The following is a 14,808-nucleotide window of genomic DNA, read 5'->3' on the forward strand; positions in this document are numbered from 1 at the left end:
ACATGCCGCCTTACCAAGGGCTACTCAGTCAGCTCTTAAACAGCAGCAATTTTGAAGGGGACAGGAAAAAGCTTAATAGCTTAATGTCACTGCAAAACAGCAAAAGCTATTCAGAGAGAGAGACAGCCACTGGGAGCTGCACAGCCCCATCCCTTTCTCCGGGTCACCTGGTCCCTCTGATCCCTCTTCTCTGCCACAAGCAGGCAGATCCTTGCTCAAGGGAAGACAAGGAGCAAGCCAGCAGTTGGGGCATCGGCTTGCGGAGGGACAGGTGAAGGTTCAATGCTTCCCTGCATCCCAAAGAAATAATTTTGGGTATGCATACACAGCTGGATTAGCATCTCTAACTAGCAGGTGCAATGAAAACTGTGAGGACTCAACAGACTCATTCCCCAACCACGCGGCAACTCCCCAGCTTGCTCTGTGCAGCTAACGGGCAATGTTTAAACCACTCGGCCCAGATCGCAGAGCTCTGGGAACAGCCAAAGCCTCGATGCGGGGCTAGCTCTCCCTCTGAACTAACCTCGCACAGGCTGGGCTGAGCACTGCAGCCCAGCGCAGCGCATCCAGGATCGTCCTTGGGCAGCACGGGCAAGCGACAGCCAACAACCCGGGCGAACCGCAGGACTCATGCTGAAGCCTGCTCTGACTGCGGACATGGACAACCTACCACACTTTCTGGGGGTCAACAAGGTCTAACCTCCTCACTGGGAGAACAAACCATTAAAACTGCTGAGAAACAAAAGCAGTACTTAGGGATTGTTAAGTAACGCTTGCTGGGAGACAACGTAATATTTTTATATTGAATACATAGTATTTTGGGGTCTGAAGAGGCATAGAAAGACGCTAAGCAGCAGCAGAACCCTCCCTGTTAACCCGGTCCCAGGTCTGGTCTCCTCTCTTGCTCCCGAAGGTGAACCTGTTGCTTACCGAGGACGGTGCCTGCACTCCACGAACTGCTGCAGCCTCCCTCGCTCTGCGCCTGCTGCTGGCTTTTCATCAGCTTGGCCGTAAAGGAGGGCATTGAGCTGAGCGCCGAGTTCAAGGCAGTGTCCAAACTCTCCGACAGTTTTTGTTCATGAGAGACCAGATCTGCAAAGAGAAGCACAAGCTCGAGAAGTGGATGCTGGGAAAAAGCAAGCTGTCAATGTGTGACAGAAATGCTGCTTTGCCTCTGAACCTTTGGGACAACACTCGGGATTTTAGGAGCTCTGCCACCTGCTTTCTTGAGAGGCCTCTTTTCCCCACCACGGTGCCAGGACGGGGATGTAGTGCCTCATCTCCCTTGGGTCCTAAAGATGAGAAGTCCTACGGATTACTGTCAGACATTCATGACATGCCACGTCAGTGAACATTCATGGTGCTGGCTTATAGCTGCAGGTCTGAACAAGGCCAAAATGCCAAATGATCCAGAAACCCATTTCCCTCTGAAACCCAGGCAGCTCCCTCAGCCTGCTCCCAGCCCAGTGCTCTCAGGCTTGCTTCGTGCAGCCAGCTGGGAATATTTAAGCCACTAACAAAATCTGAGGGACTCTTCCCCCCCGGCTCTGTCCCGGTTCTGAGGGAAGGGATAAAGCCAAAGGTACAGTGTTGGACCCTTCCCTGCAGTGTATAGCAGTGTTTTGTCCTGTGCAGTACTGAAGGTGTTAATTAAGACTGTGCATCAAGAGAATGGTGTCTGCATCACTAATTCTGTTAAATGCATCTCCCAAAGGAAGATCTTTGAATTAGTGCTGCACATTTGCTACAGCAATCAAGGCTGATGAAATACTGAAGCACGAGCTCCCTGGGCTGAGCACTGTGCTTTTATTTATGTACGGGCACGGCTCCCCCGGGAGCTCCAGGACCCCCCGGCGCAGCCCCTGCTCCTGCGAGACCGGGGCACATCCCCAGCGGGAGCTGTTACACGCCTCTGCAACACAAATAACTCATGATTCCTCCTAAAACGTGGAATGAGCTCTAGGCTGAGAGATCAGAGCAGAAATGTGCATTTCTGACATCTTCCTACTCTTCCCGATACCACCAAACATGAATTATTTTCAACCAAGTCTTTAAAGAATTTGTTTAAAATCAAAGGACCACCTACGCTTCTTCCTCAAAACATTTTTGGGCCATTTTGTGAGAAAGCCGATGGGAGAGACAGGTACCAGCAGGCAATCAAAAGCTCTGGGCCATATTTTCATGTGTTACAGACCACTGGTTTTGAGAAAACACATGAAAACTCAATGTTTTGAGTTTTTGAATGTTTCTTACCTGCCTAGAAAGACAGCCCTTACATGACCAGAAGACACCCGTGCACCACGTATTTATACCCTCCTACTCAGACCAGCCCGCTTGCAACAGACGGCCTCACAGACACTGCTGCTCTCTTCAAGCTCATCTAAAGAGGAGATTGCTAAAGACGTCTCTCTCCTTCCTGCCAGCTTAAGTTCCTTAAGTTCCTTAAGACCTTCCTGCTCCAGTGGGATTGTTACCTAAGGCAGCAAGTCAGTTTAACGACAGAAAACATAAGCGTTGCTGTATGAAATACAGTTATATCCACGTAACAAATGCACTGAGAGCAACTCCAATACGTTTCAGGAATCCCTGTGCCAACACGGAAGAAAGCAAACGTGGCAAAATAGATGTGGATTCGGGCGAAAGATCTAAGAGGAGAAAGTCAAGAGGAGCAATTGCCTGTGAGCCAAACTCTTCACCGCGGACTGGAAGCTGAAGGTACTAGTCATCAGAGAACAAACCACAAAGAGCAAACAGATTTTGGGGAGACAAGCGTGAAACTCCTTGGTATTTAAAGCATAGATCACCTTTGCTTTCTAAAGACTGTCACCTCCTCACCAGTCCAGCCGGCCCCAGCACTTGAATGCTGCTGGACCTACAAAGAGTATCACACACTCCCGTGCCCAGCGCTCGGTGGATCCAAGGGTCTGACCGCGCTGCCACAACGCTGCCTGGTGAGAAGCTGTGGCATGGCAGGGGACCGAGGTGGGTGAAAGCACTCAGCTTTTCAGGGAATTATCTCAGGGCTGCAGGTCTGGACTGTTTTTCTGCCTCCTGGAGCTTATGCCCAGCAGTGCCACTACCAGATCACTGAGAAAAACAAGGATAAAAGGAAACCAGTGCCCATTTCCTTCCCTTTTAAACACAAGTCACATCCCTTTCTAATGTCTCTACCTGTTTTTTTTGCTTTAACTCGCTGCAAACTTTAGGCAAGTCTCTCCCAGTCTGTGCTGTCATCTGCTCTCCCCTCCTCCCTGCTCCAAAGGCAGCACTGCCTGCCATTCTCCCGCTGCCGTTCGTTCCAAGCCCTGCCGCACCAAGATTAGCATGGACTGCAGGTCGTGCAGCGACACACTCCCCAAGCTCAGCCTCTGCCACAGCAAGAGCAGCCCCGTGAGAAGGTAAGGAGCCAGCCTGTCCCAGGGACACAATCTGTGCAGCAACGCTGAGTGTGCAGGGAACCGGCTGCGCCAAGAGCCCAAGCTGGCAGTGCCTGGCTAGGGAAATCCAGGAGCAGGATTAGTGCCCCATTCCCGCTTTCCTCCCCACCTCACTCCTCATGAGAAGATCTACACCAGCCAGGACTCCCTGTGCCATCACCACTGCACCACCAGCCGTTTCTTTTCCTGCTGTTGCATATTTTCCTGCTTCTGAAAGAATATATTGGATGTCTGGGGTAATAAATTGCCCATGATACAGAAACTTCAAACCAGCACACTGTGAGAAAGGTGTTGTCTCCTCAGGGACAGTGGCTTGAAAGCAAGGAGGAGAAAGGAAACACAAACTAAAAGGGAACCACGGCGACCTGAGCAAAGAAAAGGGCTGTGAAACAGGCTGCACAGGTAATGAGAACAACGAGCCTAGAGATGAGAAAAAGTGAAACAGAATGGAAGCAAACACCATCCGGGGATGACAGGTTGTGCTGACGAGAGGGAAGGTGAATGAGACGATGACCTGACTTCCACAACATCTATCAACAGCAAAATACAACGGCCTTAAAGCTTTCTAGAAGCAGGATGGGAATCTGTACTGGAGGCTCCTGACTTGAAAACCTGGCCCCGGGCTGTCAAGACACTCAAGGAACACAAGTGACTTAGGGAGCCACGATACCTGTCGAACAGTCCATTTGGATCAAATGTGAGTCACTGTCAGTTTTCATTTTTTTAGCACTGTTCTCTGAGGTAGACGTGACAAGAAAGTTTGTAGAAGAAAAATAGGGTGGCTGCACGGAGCTCTGATCCATACAGTCCATTTTCCTTTTCAGAGAAGAAATTGTTATGGAAGAAGGTACAAGCATTTCCGAGGCGTGAGCCCTCCCGAGCAGGTTGGTGCCAGGGATGCTGTGCTGTAAGAGGAAGTGGTCTATCCTGGCCTTGAGGGTCGGGTGAGGTAGGGGCTGCGAGTGCTGGCTGAAGGCCACCCCAGTGAAAGGATCGCTGGGTACCCTGCCCCAAGACGCCTCACTCCGGTTGCATTTTTCCAGGGTAGTCTGGTCGATCACCTTCCCGGAGGGCAGGAGCATGGGGAAGGTCATGATCTCCAGAGTGATGGGGTCCAGGAATTCTTCGGGGATGTCTTGGACGATGTCCACGAGCTTGCGGAGGGTCTGCTGCTCGCTGTCATTGGCGCTGAAGGGCACGCAGTCGCTCTCCATTGGTGTCCAGAGCTCTGGCTTGAGGCTGCTGACCTCCTGGGCAAAGAACTGGGAGGCCACCTGAAAGACACCCTCAATCACCTCCTGTGGGCACGATTTGGCAGGTTGTCCCCACACCTCCAGCCTCTTAATGCAAGGCAGGCCGCCTCCGGCTACGTGGGTGATGCAGATTTTTAAGTGCGACACGTTGCTCAGCGAGGCGGGCCCTTTGTTCCAGAGGTCTTGAGATACGGAGCCAGGGTAGGAGAAGACATTTTCCATCTGATGGAAGGGAGGCCTCGGCTTGAAGCCTCTGTGGCCGAATGTCACTTTGCTTTGATTTTTTAAGACTGCTTTTCCCACCAGTGTGAAAGTGTCTTTGTCTGACACAGGCTGACCGGTCAGACCTGAGAACTGACCCTCAGGGCTCTGCCAAGAGGTTTTATTGCATGAGGTAGAGGTGTAAACTTCAAGCCCGGAGAAGGTTTGGTACCCCCCGGATGAGATGTCGATATTAATCCTACAGATCTCAATGTTGAAGGGAAAAGAGATTGTGACGTGGACCGGAGGTTTGATAAAGTATTCGCTGCGGAAACCACGATTTCTCCTGGCAAGGTCTTCGGAGATCAGATTCTCCACTTCGTAACCATCAGCAGAAATCTGCGTTTCAAGAGAAAACTGGATTTAATTTGAAGCAAGAAAAGGAAAGGAAACTAGTTTCACAAGCACTTATGTAGATTCTCAAGATGACATCAACTAGGAACCAAGGCTGTGGTTTCACGTGCAGCTGAGACAACACAGGAGGTCCTTGATGTTAGGGCTGAGTAGACCCACCCCCACCCTCCTCCAGCCACGTGGTCCTATTCACTCTTCTCTGCACCCTCTGTTACCTGCCCAGCCATTTGCAAAGCTGGTTTAACTGCTAAAAGAGCGGGAAATTATGGACAGTTTGCGGCTTTGGCTGGGTCGGGAAACTAAATCAAGTGGGAGAGTGTGGCTGGGAGCAGAGCACGTGTGCGTGGGGGAGATGGGAGTCTCCTCTCTTTCAACAGCGGTGAAACTTTATGTCAGCCTGCCCTGCCACGTGGAAATGTACTCCGAATCACCCAGCTACAGCCTAAAAAGTTTGCAGCACTTGCTAAATGAACAAATAACAGCAAAGAATATCTATTTATTCCACCTGCTTAATATGGTCACTCTACACCCTCCTGATCACAACAATCACACCAAACCTCAGTAGCACGGCTGGGTTTCTCAACACACTACCCGGAGGGATAGTCACACTTGGTACTGCTGTTTTTACAGCACAATAATTACAAATCCAAGGCTAGGAGTTGGTGGGGAGACTTACCATTAAAAAAAGGGCCCTGAATTAAAAACCAATTAGTATCTAAGGGATTCTAATGATGCTGAGTGAAAATGTAACTTCAGCAAACCTTGTCAGGAGCTGCATAGTGGACAAAGGGAAAGCTGTAATATTGCAGGGAAAAAGGTATCCCAAGTCAAAGCACAAGTACCTGTAAGCACATAACATTGTCTTGCTATGAGATCCTGCAAAATTAGGGCTTTTTCCCTCCAAGAATTAGTGTGTGCCACATCAGAGCAGCCACAGGAGGCTATACAGTGTTCTAACACTACCTGGCATAGACAGGACAAACCAAATTTTGAAGAGTAACTTATGGTAAATCTCTCAATACTGATTTTTCAAAGTACTGAGCCACTTTATCTTCACATGAGCTGCAGATCTCAAGCACCCAGACACGGGTTCTCTTAGTTCTCACACGCCAGTGACTCTCTCAGGACCGAAGCACAAAACAGGAAAGTGATCCAGAAGCCCAGATTCCCAACACAAAACCTCTTTGCTTGGAATGACAGGAGACTGGTGAGCTTGGAAGAGAAAGCTGTGAGCAAAACCACCCAGATCACAACCCTCCCACGTCACCAGAAAATTATTTTAATTGACAAAAATGCTCTGAGCTCTGCAGACTAAAGAGCCGACACCCTACCTAGGTTGGGACTGCATCTGTCCGCAACGCTGCTCTTGCCAGTGGACACACACAGCCTCCCATGTTAAAATCCCCCTCTGAACCAGCCAGACCACACAAAATGATGGGAGTTTGCTGTGAGTTGCCTTTGCTTTGTTTTCTCAGGAAAGCCTGGCATGGCCAGCCAAAAATGAGCCTTCCAGAAACACTGCTAATTATCACAGATGAGCAGCAAACAAGCACTCCCCAGCCCCAACCAGTCTAGCATGCCACTTCCAGCTACTCCCTCTATCCCACCAGCTCCCTAAAATGCCACACATTATTATTTTACCTTGTTGCAGTGAATTCTTGGCTTGAACTGTGGGAGACAGACGTTTATTACCATCTTGGCAGTTGGAGAGAGCTCACTTTCTGAGCATCAGATTCAGCTTTAAAAAAAAACAAAACAGCAAAATAAAGAAAGTGAACATCAGTGAACATTGAAAGGATCTCGTGTTTTGAAGCCTGTATGAATTACAAGCTCAGGAGTTCCTAAAATGCAGCTCAGTTCTGAATCCTGGAGGTGAAGCCAATATAAACCCAACTGACTGTGGTGGAGAGACAGGATCGAGATAAAAATGGCGTTAATATTAATTAGTGACCCCCTGGAGAAACATCACAGAGAAAACGGCTACTTTAATTAAAAATGTCTTACCTATGGATAGACTAGCAATTAGATCTGAAAGTTTATCAAAGATGCAGGAGTATTTGCAGATACAGTAAAGCATCAGCATATCACAGGAGGCTGTCAAAGGCATCGGTGTGAGCTCTCAGCAGCCTCAGTCGGACCTGGAGGACTCGGGGTGCCCTGGGCTCTGACCAGTGCGTTCAGCATCGCAAGCCCCTCACCGCTGCGAGGCAGAAAGAGCCGGCGTCCATTCCCACCGTGTGGCCTTGAACTGCCCGTTTCACCTCCGCGGCCGGTTCCCCTGGCACACCACGTCTATCTGCTGCCTTCAGCAGTTTGAGGCAGGACCTGCCTGCGCTCTTGGACAATGCTCAACACGACAAGCTCGGACGGGGCCTCCCGGGACGAGGGTAACACCAGCCAGCACTAACACAGCGCTGCCGCAAACAGAAATGTTTCTCGAGGGCTCCGGGAGCCTCAGATGTACGCTAAGATTAAACACAAATATTAATAATCGGTATTTAGTAGCTCCAGGGGAGCAGAGGGTATTTAATAGCCCTAAGGGAGATTATCGCTGTTCTGACCGCTGACCCGGCTGATTCTTCTGACAGTGTTCATTAAAGAAAACTCAAGTGAACTCACCACCTTTTCCATTGAAAAAAAAGTGACTCAAATTGGTTATATCAGATCCCTTTTAAGAATTAAATTATCTGCGAGGTAAGAGTTTTAACCTTACGTTAACCTTAGTTTTAACATGTCATCACCTTGGGCAACCTTGCAAATCAGGAACCCACTGCTTCCTTCAAGAACAAGCAGAACTTTAATGATTTTCAACTGAAGCTGTTAGTTCAGCCAAATTGAAATTGGCCTTCTGGGGGCACGTCGAGCCGGGCGCTGAAATGCAGAGCGTTAACAAGCTCGCTCTGCCTGCCTGCTAAGCGTGCGGGTGCAGCCCGGTCTGCGCGCCATCGAGCGCAAGAGGCTGAAATGAGAAATGTGGTATCCGAGGGACAAACCCCATGTATAAAAATCAACACAACAGAAGCCAAACAAGCCTTACAGAAAGCAAAGCTTGATGGTTGCAATGCCAACGCTTGACCGAATCAAGTGTGAACCTAAGAAGAGCTGTAGTGGGCCAGATACTTGGTCTGACAGCTGTCAGAAGCAATTCCTGCTCCTCAAGAGGGCACACAGGAATGGGGCAAGCACAAACAAACGCTCCTCCAATATTACTTTCTGAGCCTGAGAGGCTTCCAGTACAGGGCTGCCAGTGAGGAATTGTTCAAACAGGCTTTTGAACTGGTCTGACTTTTGGCACCCTCATCTTGTGGGAGTAAGATTGCCCGTTTAACTACAGGCTGTGTGACAAAGCCACAGCTTTTGGTTCATTTTGAACCTGCTGCCTGGTAAATTAGCTTGTCCCTCTTAGTGCTGGTACTATGAAAAATGGCAAATCAACTCTCTTTGCTCCCTTTCTTGGAATGACTCAAGATTTGCCCTCTCTCCTATTTCTCCTCACTTCTCTTTTTCCTGGGCTGAAGACTTCTCTATATCCCTTCCAGCCTGATCAGACAGGTGAATTAACATTTGGAACGTCACCGTGAAACCTCCCCCAAATGAAGGTGGTCAAGGAGAGGCACCTTCACCTCTGCATCCCTGCAAACTCATCACTTCATGAACTCACTTCTCGTGAGCCACTGTCTACTAAGATCCTGCCTGTGGTGAATGCCAAACTCTCCTTGCAGTCATGCAACTGCAACTGATCTTGCAGTCATGCAACCTCCTCTTTGCAGTGCTGCCTCGTGCCAGGAAAACTATGGATGGGTGCAAGCTGTTCCTCAGGACAGACTCATGTCTTCTTCCAAGCTGAAGGCTGTTACTGATGTTGTGTCCTAAATCTTCATCCTGTTCTACCACACTCTTAATAATCTATGCCAGTCAGCTCTGGTTAATTATAATTTATTCTCTCACTAAACTTCCTGACTTTCAATTCATCTGCTCCCTGTTCTGCAGCACGGGGAGCCATGTATGTATATATAGGTAGAATTTATAGGATTCTCTCCTACCTGTTTGTGACCCTGACAGACTGAAACAGCTCAGGCTAATTTTTCCAGATTCAGCATCTCAGTAACAAAATGCATTATTCTGCATGACCAAGTCTCCCTTCTTCTGAAAAGTTCTGCTACACTCTTGCTTCATGGCAAAACTTGGTCACTGAGTTGCTTTTAGCCATGGCTATGTTTTTTTTTTACTCTTCCATGAAAACGCAACTCAGAAGACAAACAGTGGGGATGAAGAGACAGATTAAATAAAAATTAAATGGAATGAGATTAGGACTAAGCTTCTGTGTAATGAAGGAAAGCGAGAACTGGCTGGACACATGGTGATAGGAAGGTCAAGGGGCTGGCTGAGGCCAGAGAATCAGCAGGGACAGGCAAAAGCAGGTGAGAGGAACAGATCAGAGGAGCAGCCAGGATCAGATGGGGACAGTGAGTCCAGGACATCTGGCAAAGAGCCTGGGCTGAAGCAAGAGCTGGGGAAATGCAGAAGCTCTGAAAAAAGAATGGGATGGGGCAGCAGATGTGGCTTCCCACAGTCACTGGTGTCATTATGCCCCAAACTTGCATGGAGATCTCCTGTGCTAGTGACAACCCAGGCAGTTGTGAACACGGAGGTTCTGAATTTATGAACACTTTAAAATACAACACGCAGAAAACTGCATTACTGAAGTCATTACTTGGCAAAACAAACGACTCGAAGATCATGAAGGACTTGAAGACTACAAAGTGCCGCCACCAGGATGTCACACAACTGTCCCATCTCTCTTGCGTGTGTGCCTTCCCTAAGGTGAACGAAGATCTTTCTACTGAGGTGGTGAAACACAGACCTGAAGGACTGCACTCTGTCCTTTTCTACGCCAGCAAGATCCTCTGTGGTCTGGGACAAGTCATTTAAAACCAGGCGTTTTGGAGCTAGTCACCAAGTTCCTTCCTGGTCCTATATAAGACTAGAGAGCTGCTGCAGTAAGGAGCGTGGACAGTGGTCATTGAACTAAGGTGCTCCATAATGCCTAGTATTTGAGGGAGAGGCAAAAACCCAGCCCAGACCTTTTAAACCAGGCAGCAAAAATGAGCTAATATACAAGATCTACCTTGGGACAGCAACCTGCTTACAGCCACCTCTCTTCCCCATCCTCCACCTCGGTATGCCTTGACATGCCGCACTGCAAAACAGCCAGAACAGCTTGGCTGCCTTTGCGGTGGGAATGGGAGTTTCCCCTGCTGCTCCACGTGGAATAATCCCTACAGCTCTGGTCAGATGCACAGCCGGCCCTGTGCACCTCAGGAAATGTCCCTCCTCTCAAACACCACCTGAAAGCTCAGGAAGAAGCCAGCAACTCTTTCCTCAGAACAGCGTGCAGAATCTGGACACCGGGCCCCATCCTAAGCAAGGAAATAACATGATGAGCCATGTGATGAAGGGTGAAACCAGCTGCCTCCAGGGCAGATACTCCACACAGCTAGAGTCTGCGCTCTAGTTTGCACAGGACTCATCGTCACCCAGGCAGGGGAATCATCTCGAGGTGGGATTTGTTGGCCCCATTCGGCGGCAGACATAGCAACAGGGTCAGAGCAGCCCAACTCTCAGCCCCAGCTTCCACCTCACCACTCAGGTTCCACGCTCTGTCCCGCTCATGCACAGCTCTTAAAGGAGAAACCCAGCGTGCCCACCAGTGCCAGCTCAGTGGTAACAGAAACACTAAGGAAATACCTATGTGTGTTCCTGGCACCCAGGTCAGCTTCACAGCTAAAAATCATCCCAATTCTCTCCCAAATATCACTGTTCGGCTCTCACAGAGTCACCAAATCCATCCACTTTCATTTAGGGCGGAGAAAAAAAGTAATCATGGAGAAAAGCAAATAGGATAGTAGTTTTTATTTGTCATGGAAGCATTTGACGATCTATGTACAAAAGGAGAGCGCAGGACATATGACTGTCAGCAGAGCAGAATTGGCTAACATAGCAAGGCAGTCTGAGCACACAGAGCACCCGCCAAAAACTTAACCAAGACTCAGAGACCATTTTAATCAGTAATCAGAGAGATGCACCTGGGAGGCTGTGTCAGCCTCTGAGCAAGCAGTACACCAGACTAGCCATCCCTGCTAAGCAGCGCTGGGTCGAACACTTTGTAGTGGAGGTAGCTGAGTTTCTCTGAACGCGTCCGTTTGAGCAGAGGAAACCATTCCCAGAAGGGAAGCTCAACCACCACGTAACCCAGCTGCCGCAGCTGCCGCCGTTTCAAGCAGTGCAGCCCCAGGAGCCGCTTGGAGCAGTAGCAGTAGTGGTTTCGGTTGGACACCTGAATAGCCAGTTTCACCTCCAAAGGAGGCTGATTCAATGCAAGAGAGGGGGGGACTTCAAGAGAGCGCCTCAATTTAGGCTCAACTTGCAGTCTGGCATCCGTGGTAAGAGCTCCACCTGAAAGTGCAGCACAGTCCCCAGCGCGGGGTGTTCGTGCTTCTTCCCCTCCTTCCTGACCAGGAGTCCTGGCTTCATTTTCCACTTCCACAGGAGACTGGCTGTTAGATCTCCCTGTTATAAGCTGAGTCATTAAGTCATCTGTTAGACTAACTCCAATGTCTTTTAGTTTCTTAGCTGCAATAGGGTCTTTTAAATTGAAAGGGATGGGATGTCCATCCATGGCCAAATGAACCTCCAGATCACTCGATCTTGTGTGAGGCAGGATCATGTGTTTTTTCACATACTCGGGGCCACCTAACATGCTCTCGAGAAGAGATGCAGCTTCCACAATTTCAGGCCTGACATAGATTTCCTGCTCTGCAAAATTCAAAACCATCTCAGTAATCTCTTCATAAAGCTGAGGTGGAAGGCGGCTGCCTTGGTAGCCTGGGCACTCAATTTCAACACTCTTGCTGAGGGTGAACAGGTCCTTTTTGAGCTCGTACTTACTACCTCTTGTTTTCTGTACAAACTCATCCCTCAAAGCATAGTCTATCAGTTCCTCTGGGAAGCGTTTGACAAATGCCAGGCCAAGCAAAGCAGTAAGGAGATGCTCTGGAAACTTCCTGAATTCATGGAGTTTTCTATGCATCTGCTCTATCAGGCTGGAGTAAAACTCTTCTTCATTTGGAGGTTCATAGTCCAGGCATCCAAACGACCACAAGAACTTGGCAGCATCTTTGCTTCGGCAGTAAGTCACCTTAGAAGGCAAAGACATGGCTACAGCAGCCATAATGCCTTCGTCAAAGTAGTGTAAGGATGAACAGGTAAGAGTGATGTGCATGATACCCTGGATGTTTGTTGTAGGAATCCGAGTGGGAATAATCTTCCCAAGTTCCTTCAAGATGGGTAAGTGGTCCATGCGAGAGTAGCGAAGCATTTTAAGCACATTCACCAAAGCGTAGGTGCTCATGTCTTCCATCTGCAGGGAGACTCTGTCTGCAATTTTTCTCATGACGTGGTCAGAGATACTACTGAGGGATTTGAAGAGCCCTAAGCAGATAGCACCCACCTCCTCCAAGGTGAAGGAGTCAAAGTACTTCAAAATCATGCTCTCCACCTTCTGAGCCAAGTCCACAGGTGACCTCCGGCCTTCACCTACGATATAAACAAACTGAACAAACTGGGGCAAAGTGAGGTCTTTCCAGTGCATGTTGGCATAGCTGAACAAAATGCTCAGGTAGGAAGGCACGCTGCGCTCCAGACAGCGCCAGCAGTCAGCCACCAGCAGCAGCTGGTCCAGGTTCATGTCCCACACCCGCCGGCAGAATTCGTTCTCGCACGCATTCAGCAGAGGGTGGGTGGGTGGAACAACCAAACGAATGCAGGCTTTTAATATATCGATGAGATCTGAAGTACTGAACAACCCAATGTTTTCGACAGCACAGCGACACAGCGTATTAAACCTGGGTTTGGACAGCAACGTTGCGTGTTGCTCCACTGGCAAACAACTCAGCTTGCGAAAATGATCTGCGATAGTTCCTGGGCTCTGCCTGCCCTTGCATATGGCCACACTGTGTAAAATCAAGTCACCTTCTTCTAAAGGGAGGGTCTCTATCGGCTCAGACTTGTCATAGCTGAGAGATCTGTATTCAGGCCTCCCCTTCTGAAACACACGAGGGTCTTCCTTGGAGTCATGCATCTCCCTTTTCTCCTTTTGTGCCTCCTCCCTGGTTTGTGCCGCAGAGAGACACGCCAAGATGGACTGCTCGAGGAGTGGTTTGGCCTTGGGCTTTGGCAGGGCATTTCTGAGGGGTGGCAAAGCTTGAGAAGAGGCAGTACCGAACGTATGCTGAACCCGTGCGGTGCCAGGGCTCGTGAAAGTGTCACCGAGAGTCTGGCTGCTGTTCCTAGCAGCGTGCTTCTGGGAGGCAGCTCCACTTTTGGCGTAGGCGGACGGATTATACAATACTCTGTAGCCCAGTGGATTCAGCAACTGGATCCTAGCCGCAGATTCGGTTCTGGTGGTGGCTGTGTCCGAGTTCCCTTCCTTTTTCTGCTTACTTCTGCTGCTTCCACTCTCAGCATTGCACTCAGCTGTAGTCGAAAATGTAGTCCCCCTGCTCAGTCTTGGAAATCTTCGGCATATTAGCACTGTAGCCATGGATCACAATTTACTGGGGTCAGAATTGCTTCCAGGTACTGAAAAAAGGGCAGACGAAGAATGAGTGGCCTCCACCTAACACGGAGCATGTTTTAATCTATCCTTTACGCTACCGAAAGTGAGGTGACGCCAGTGTTTCCCCTAGCCAGGGGGGCCATTTCCCTGTAAAGCCGTAAGGCAGCCACTATTGAACGTTTCCTCATGCAAAAGCAGCTCAAGACAAGCACCCAGGTGACCTGACATAAGCCAAGTCGGGGTACATGCGGTCAGGTATGACCTGCTACTCAGCAGCTACACGTAACCGGCAGAGGCTATGGGAGTTAAGAAAAAAAGTCATTGCTTTGTCATTTTTAGGAGACCCAAACTGTTTTTCTTTCATTCTAAACAATGAAAACATATTTTTGCAGTAGAGCTGCAGCTTCAAGAGACTTCATGTATTCAAACAGAACATTTTGCTACTTAGGTCACCAGAGCCTGAAACACCAACCACCACCCAAGAAGTTGTCAAAATATCAAGAGCACTGCTCTTTGCACCTGGAGACAGTATGCAGAGGCTGTGAGCAAAGTCTCCGCAAAACCAGTCCACAGAGCGAAAGCTGGCCCATAACCTGAAGGTAAAGATGAATTGAAAGGAGAAATGTGACCCCAGAAGAAAGGTGGGGAAGAGCATGGGAGAAGTAACACAAATCATTTTGAGATGCTACATCCAGAATCGAGAACCAGAGAGAACAGAGCTTTACGCTTCAGACTTGGGAGAGCTTCCTACGGTTTTAGGGTGCAGAACGCTTAAAAATGCCTGGTGCCTTCCTAAGTCCTGCCCAAACCAGCTACGGCACAGAGGGCGAGGATGAGGAATTTGCTAGGAGTTAAGCCGTGTGCTGCCAGCCTGCACAAGCTGCCA

The 14,808-nt window shown here is 49.2% G+C and overlaps 2 protein-coding genes across 2 annotated transcripts in view; both read right to left on the reverse strand.

The window, feature by feature from the left end:
* The window catches only part of UBOX5 (U-box domain containing 5), a 7,693-nt gene extending 626 nt beyond the window's left edge, over positions 1-7,067 (reverse strand). Inside the window, exons 1-3 of the mRNA XM_010293156.1 lie at positions 6,947-7,067; positions 4,108-5,290; positions 931-1,092 (exon numbers count right to left, since the gene is read on the reverse strand). Of these exons, the coding sequence (XP_010291458.1) occupies positions 931-1,092; positions 4,108-5,290; positions 6,947-7,000 (1,399 nt within the window). The 5' untranslated portion in view covers positions 7,001-7,067. The remainder of the gene's footprint in view (positions 1-930; positions 1,093-4,107; positions 5,291-6,946) is intronic.
* A 4,365-nt stretch (positions 7,068-11,432) lies between these two features.
* FASTKD5 (FAST kinase domains 5) lies at positions 11,433-13,907 on the reverse strand. The gene has a single exon (XM_010293157.1). It carries the CDS (start codon positions 13,905-13,907, stop codon positions 11,433-11,435), a length of 2,475 nt encoding a protein of 824 aa, XP_010291459.1.
* Between the last annotated feature and the right edge of the window lie 901 nt (positions 13,908-14,808).

Source organism: Phaethon lepturus, unplaced genomic scaffold (genome assembly GCF_000687285.1).
Source record: "Phaethon lepturus isolate BGI_N335 unplaced genomic scaffold, ASM68728v1 scaffold27118, whole genome shotgun sequence".
Classification (NCBI taxonomy): domain Eukaryota; kingdom Metazoa; phylum Chordata; class Aves; order Phaethontiformes; family Phaethontidae; genus Phaethon; species Phaethon lepturus.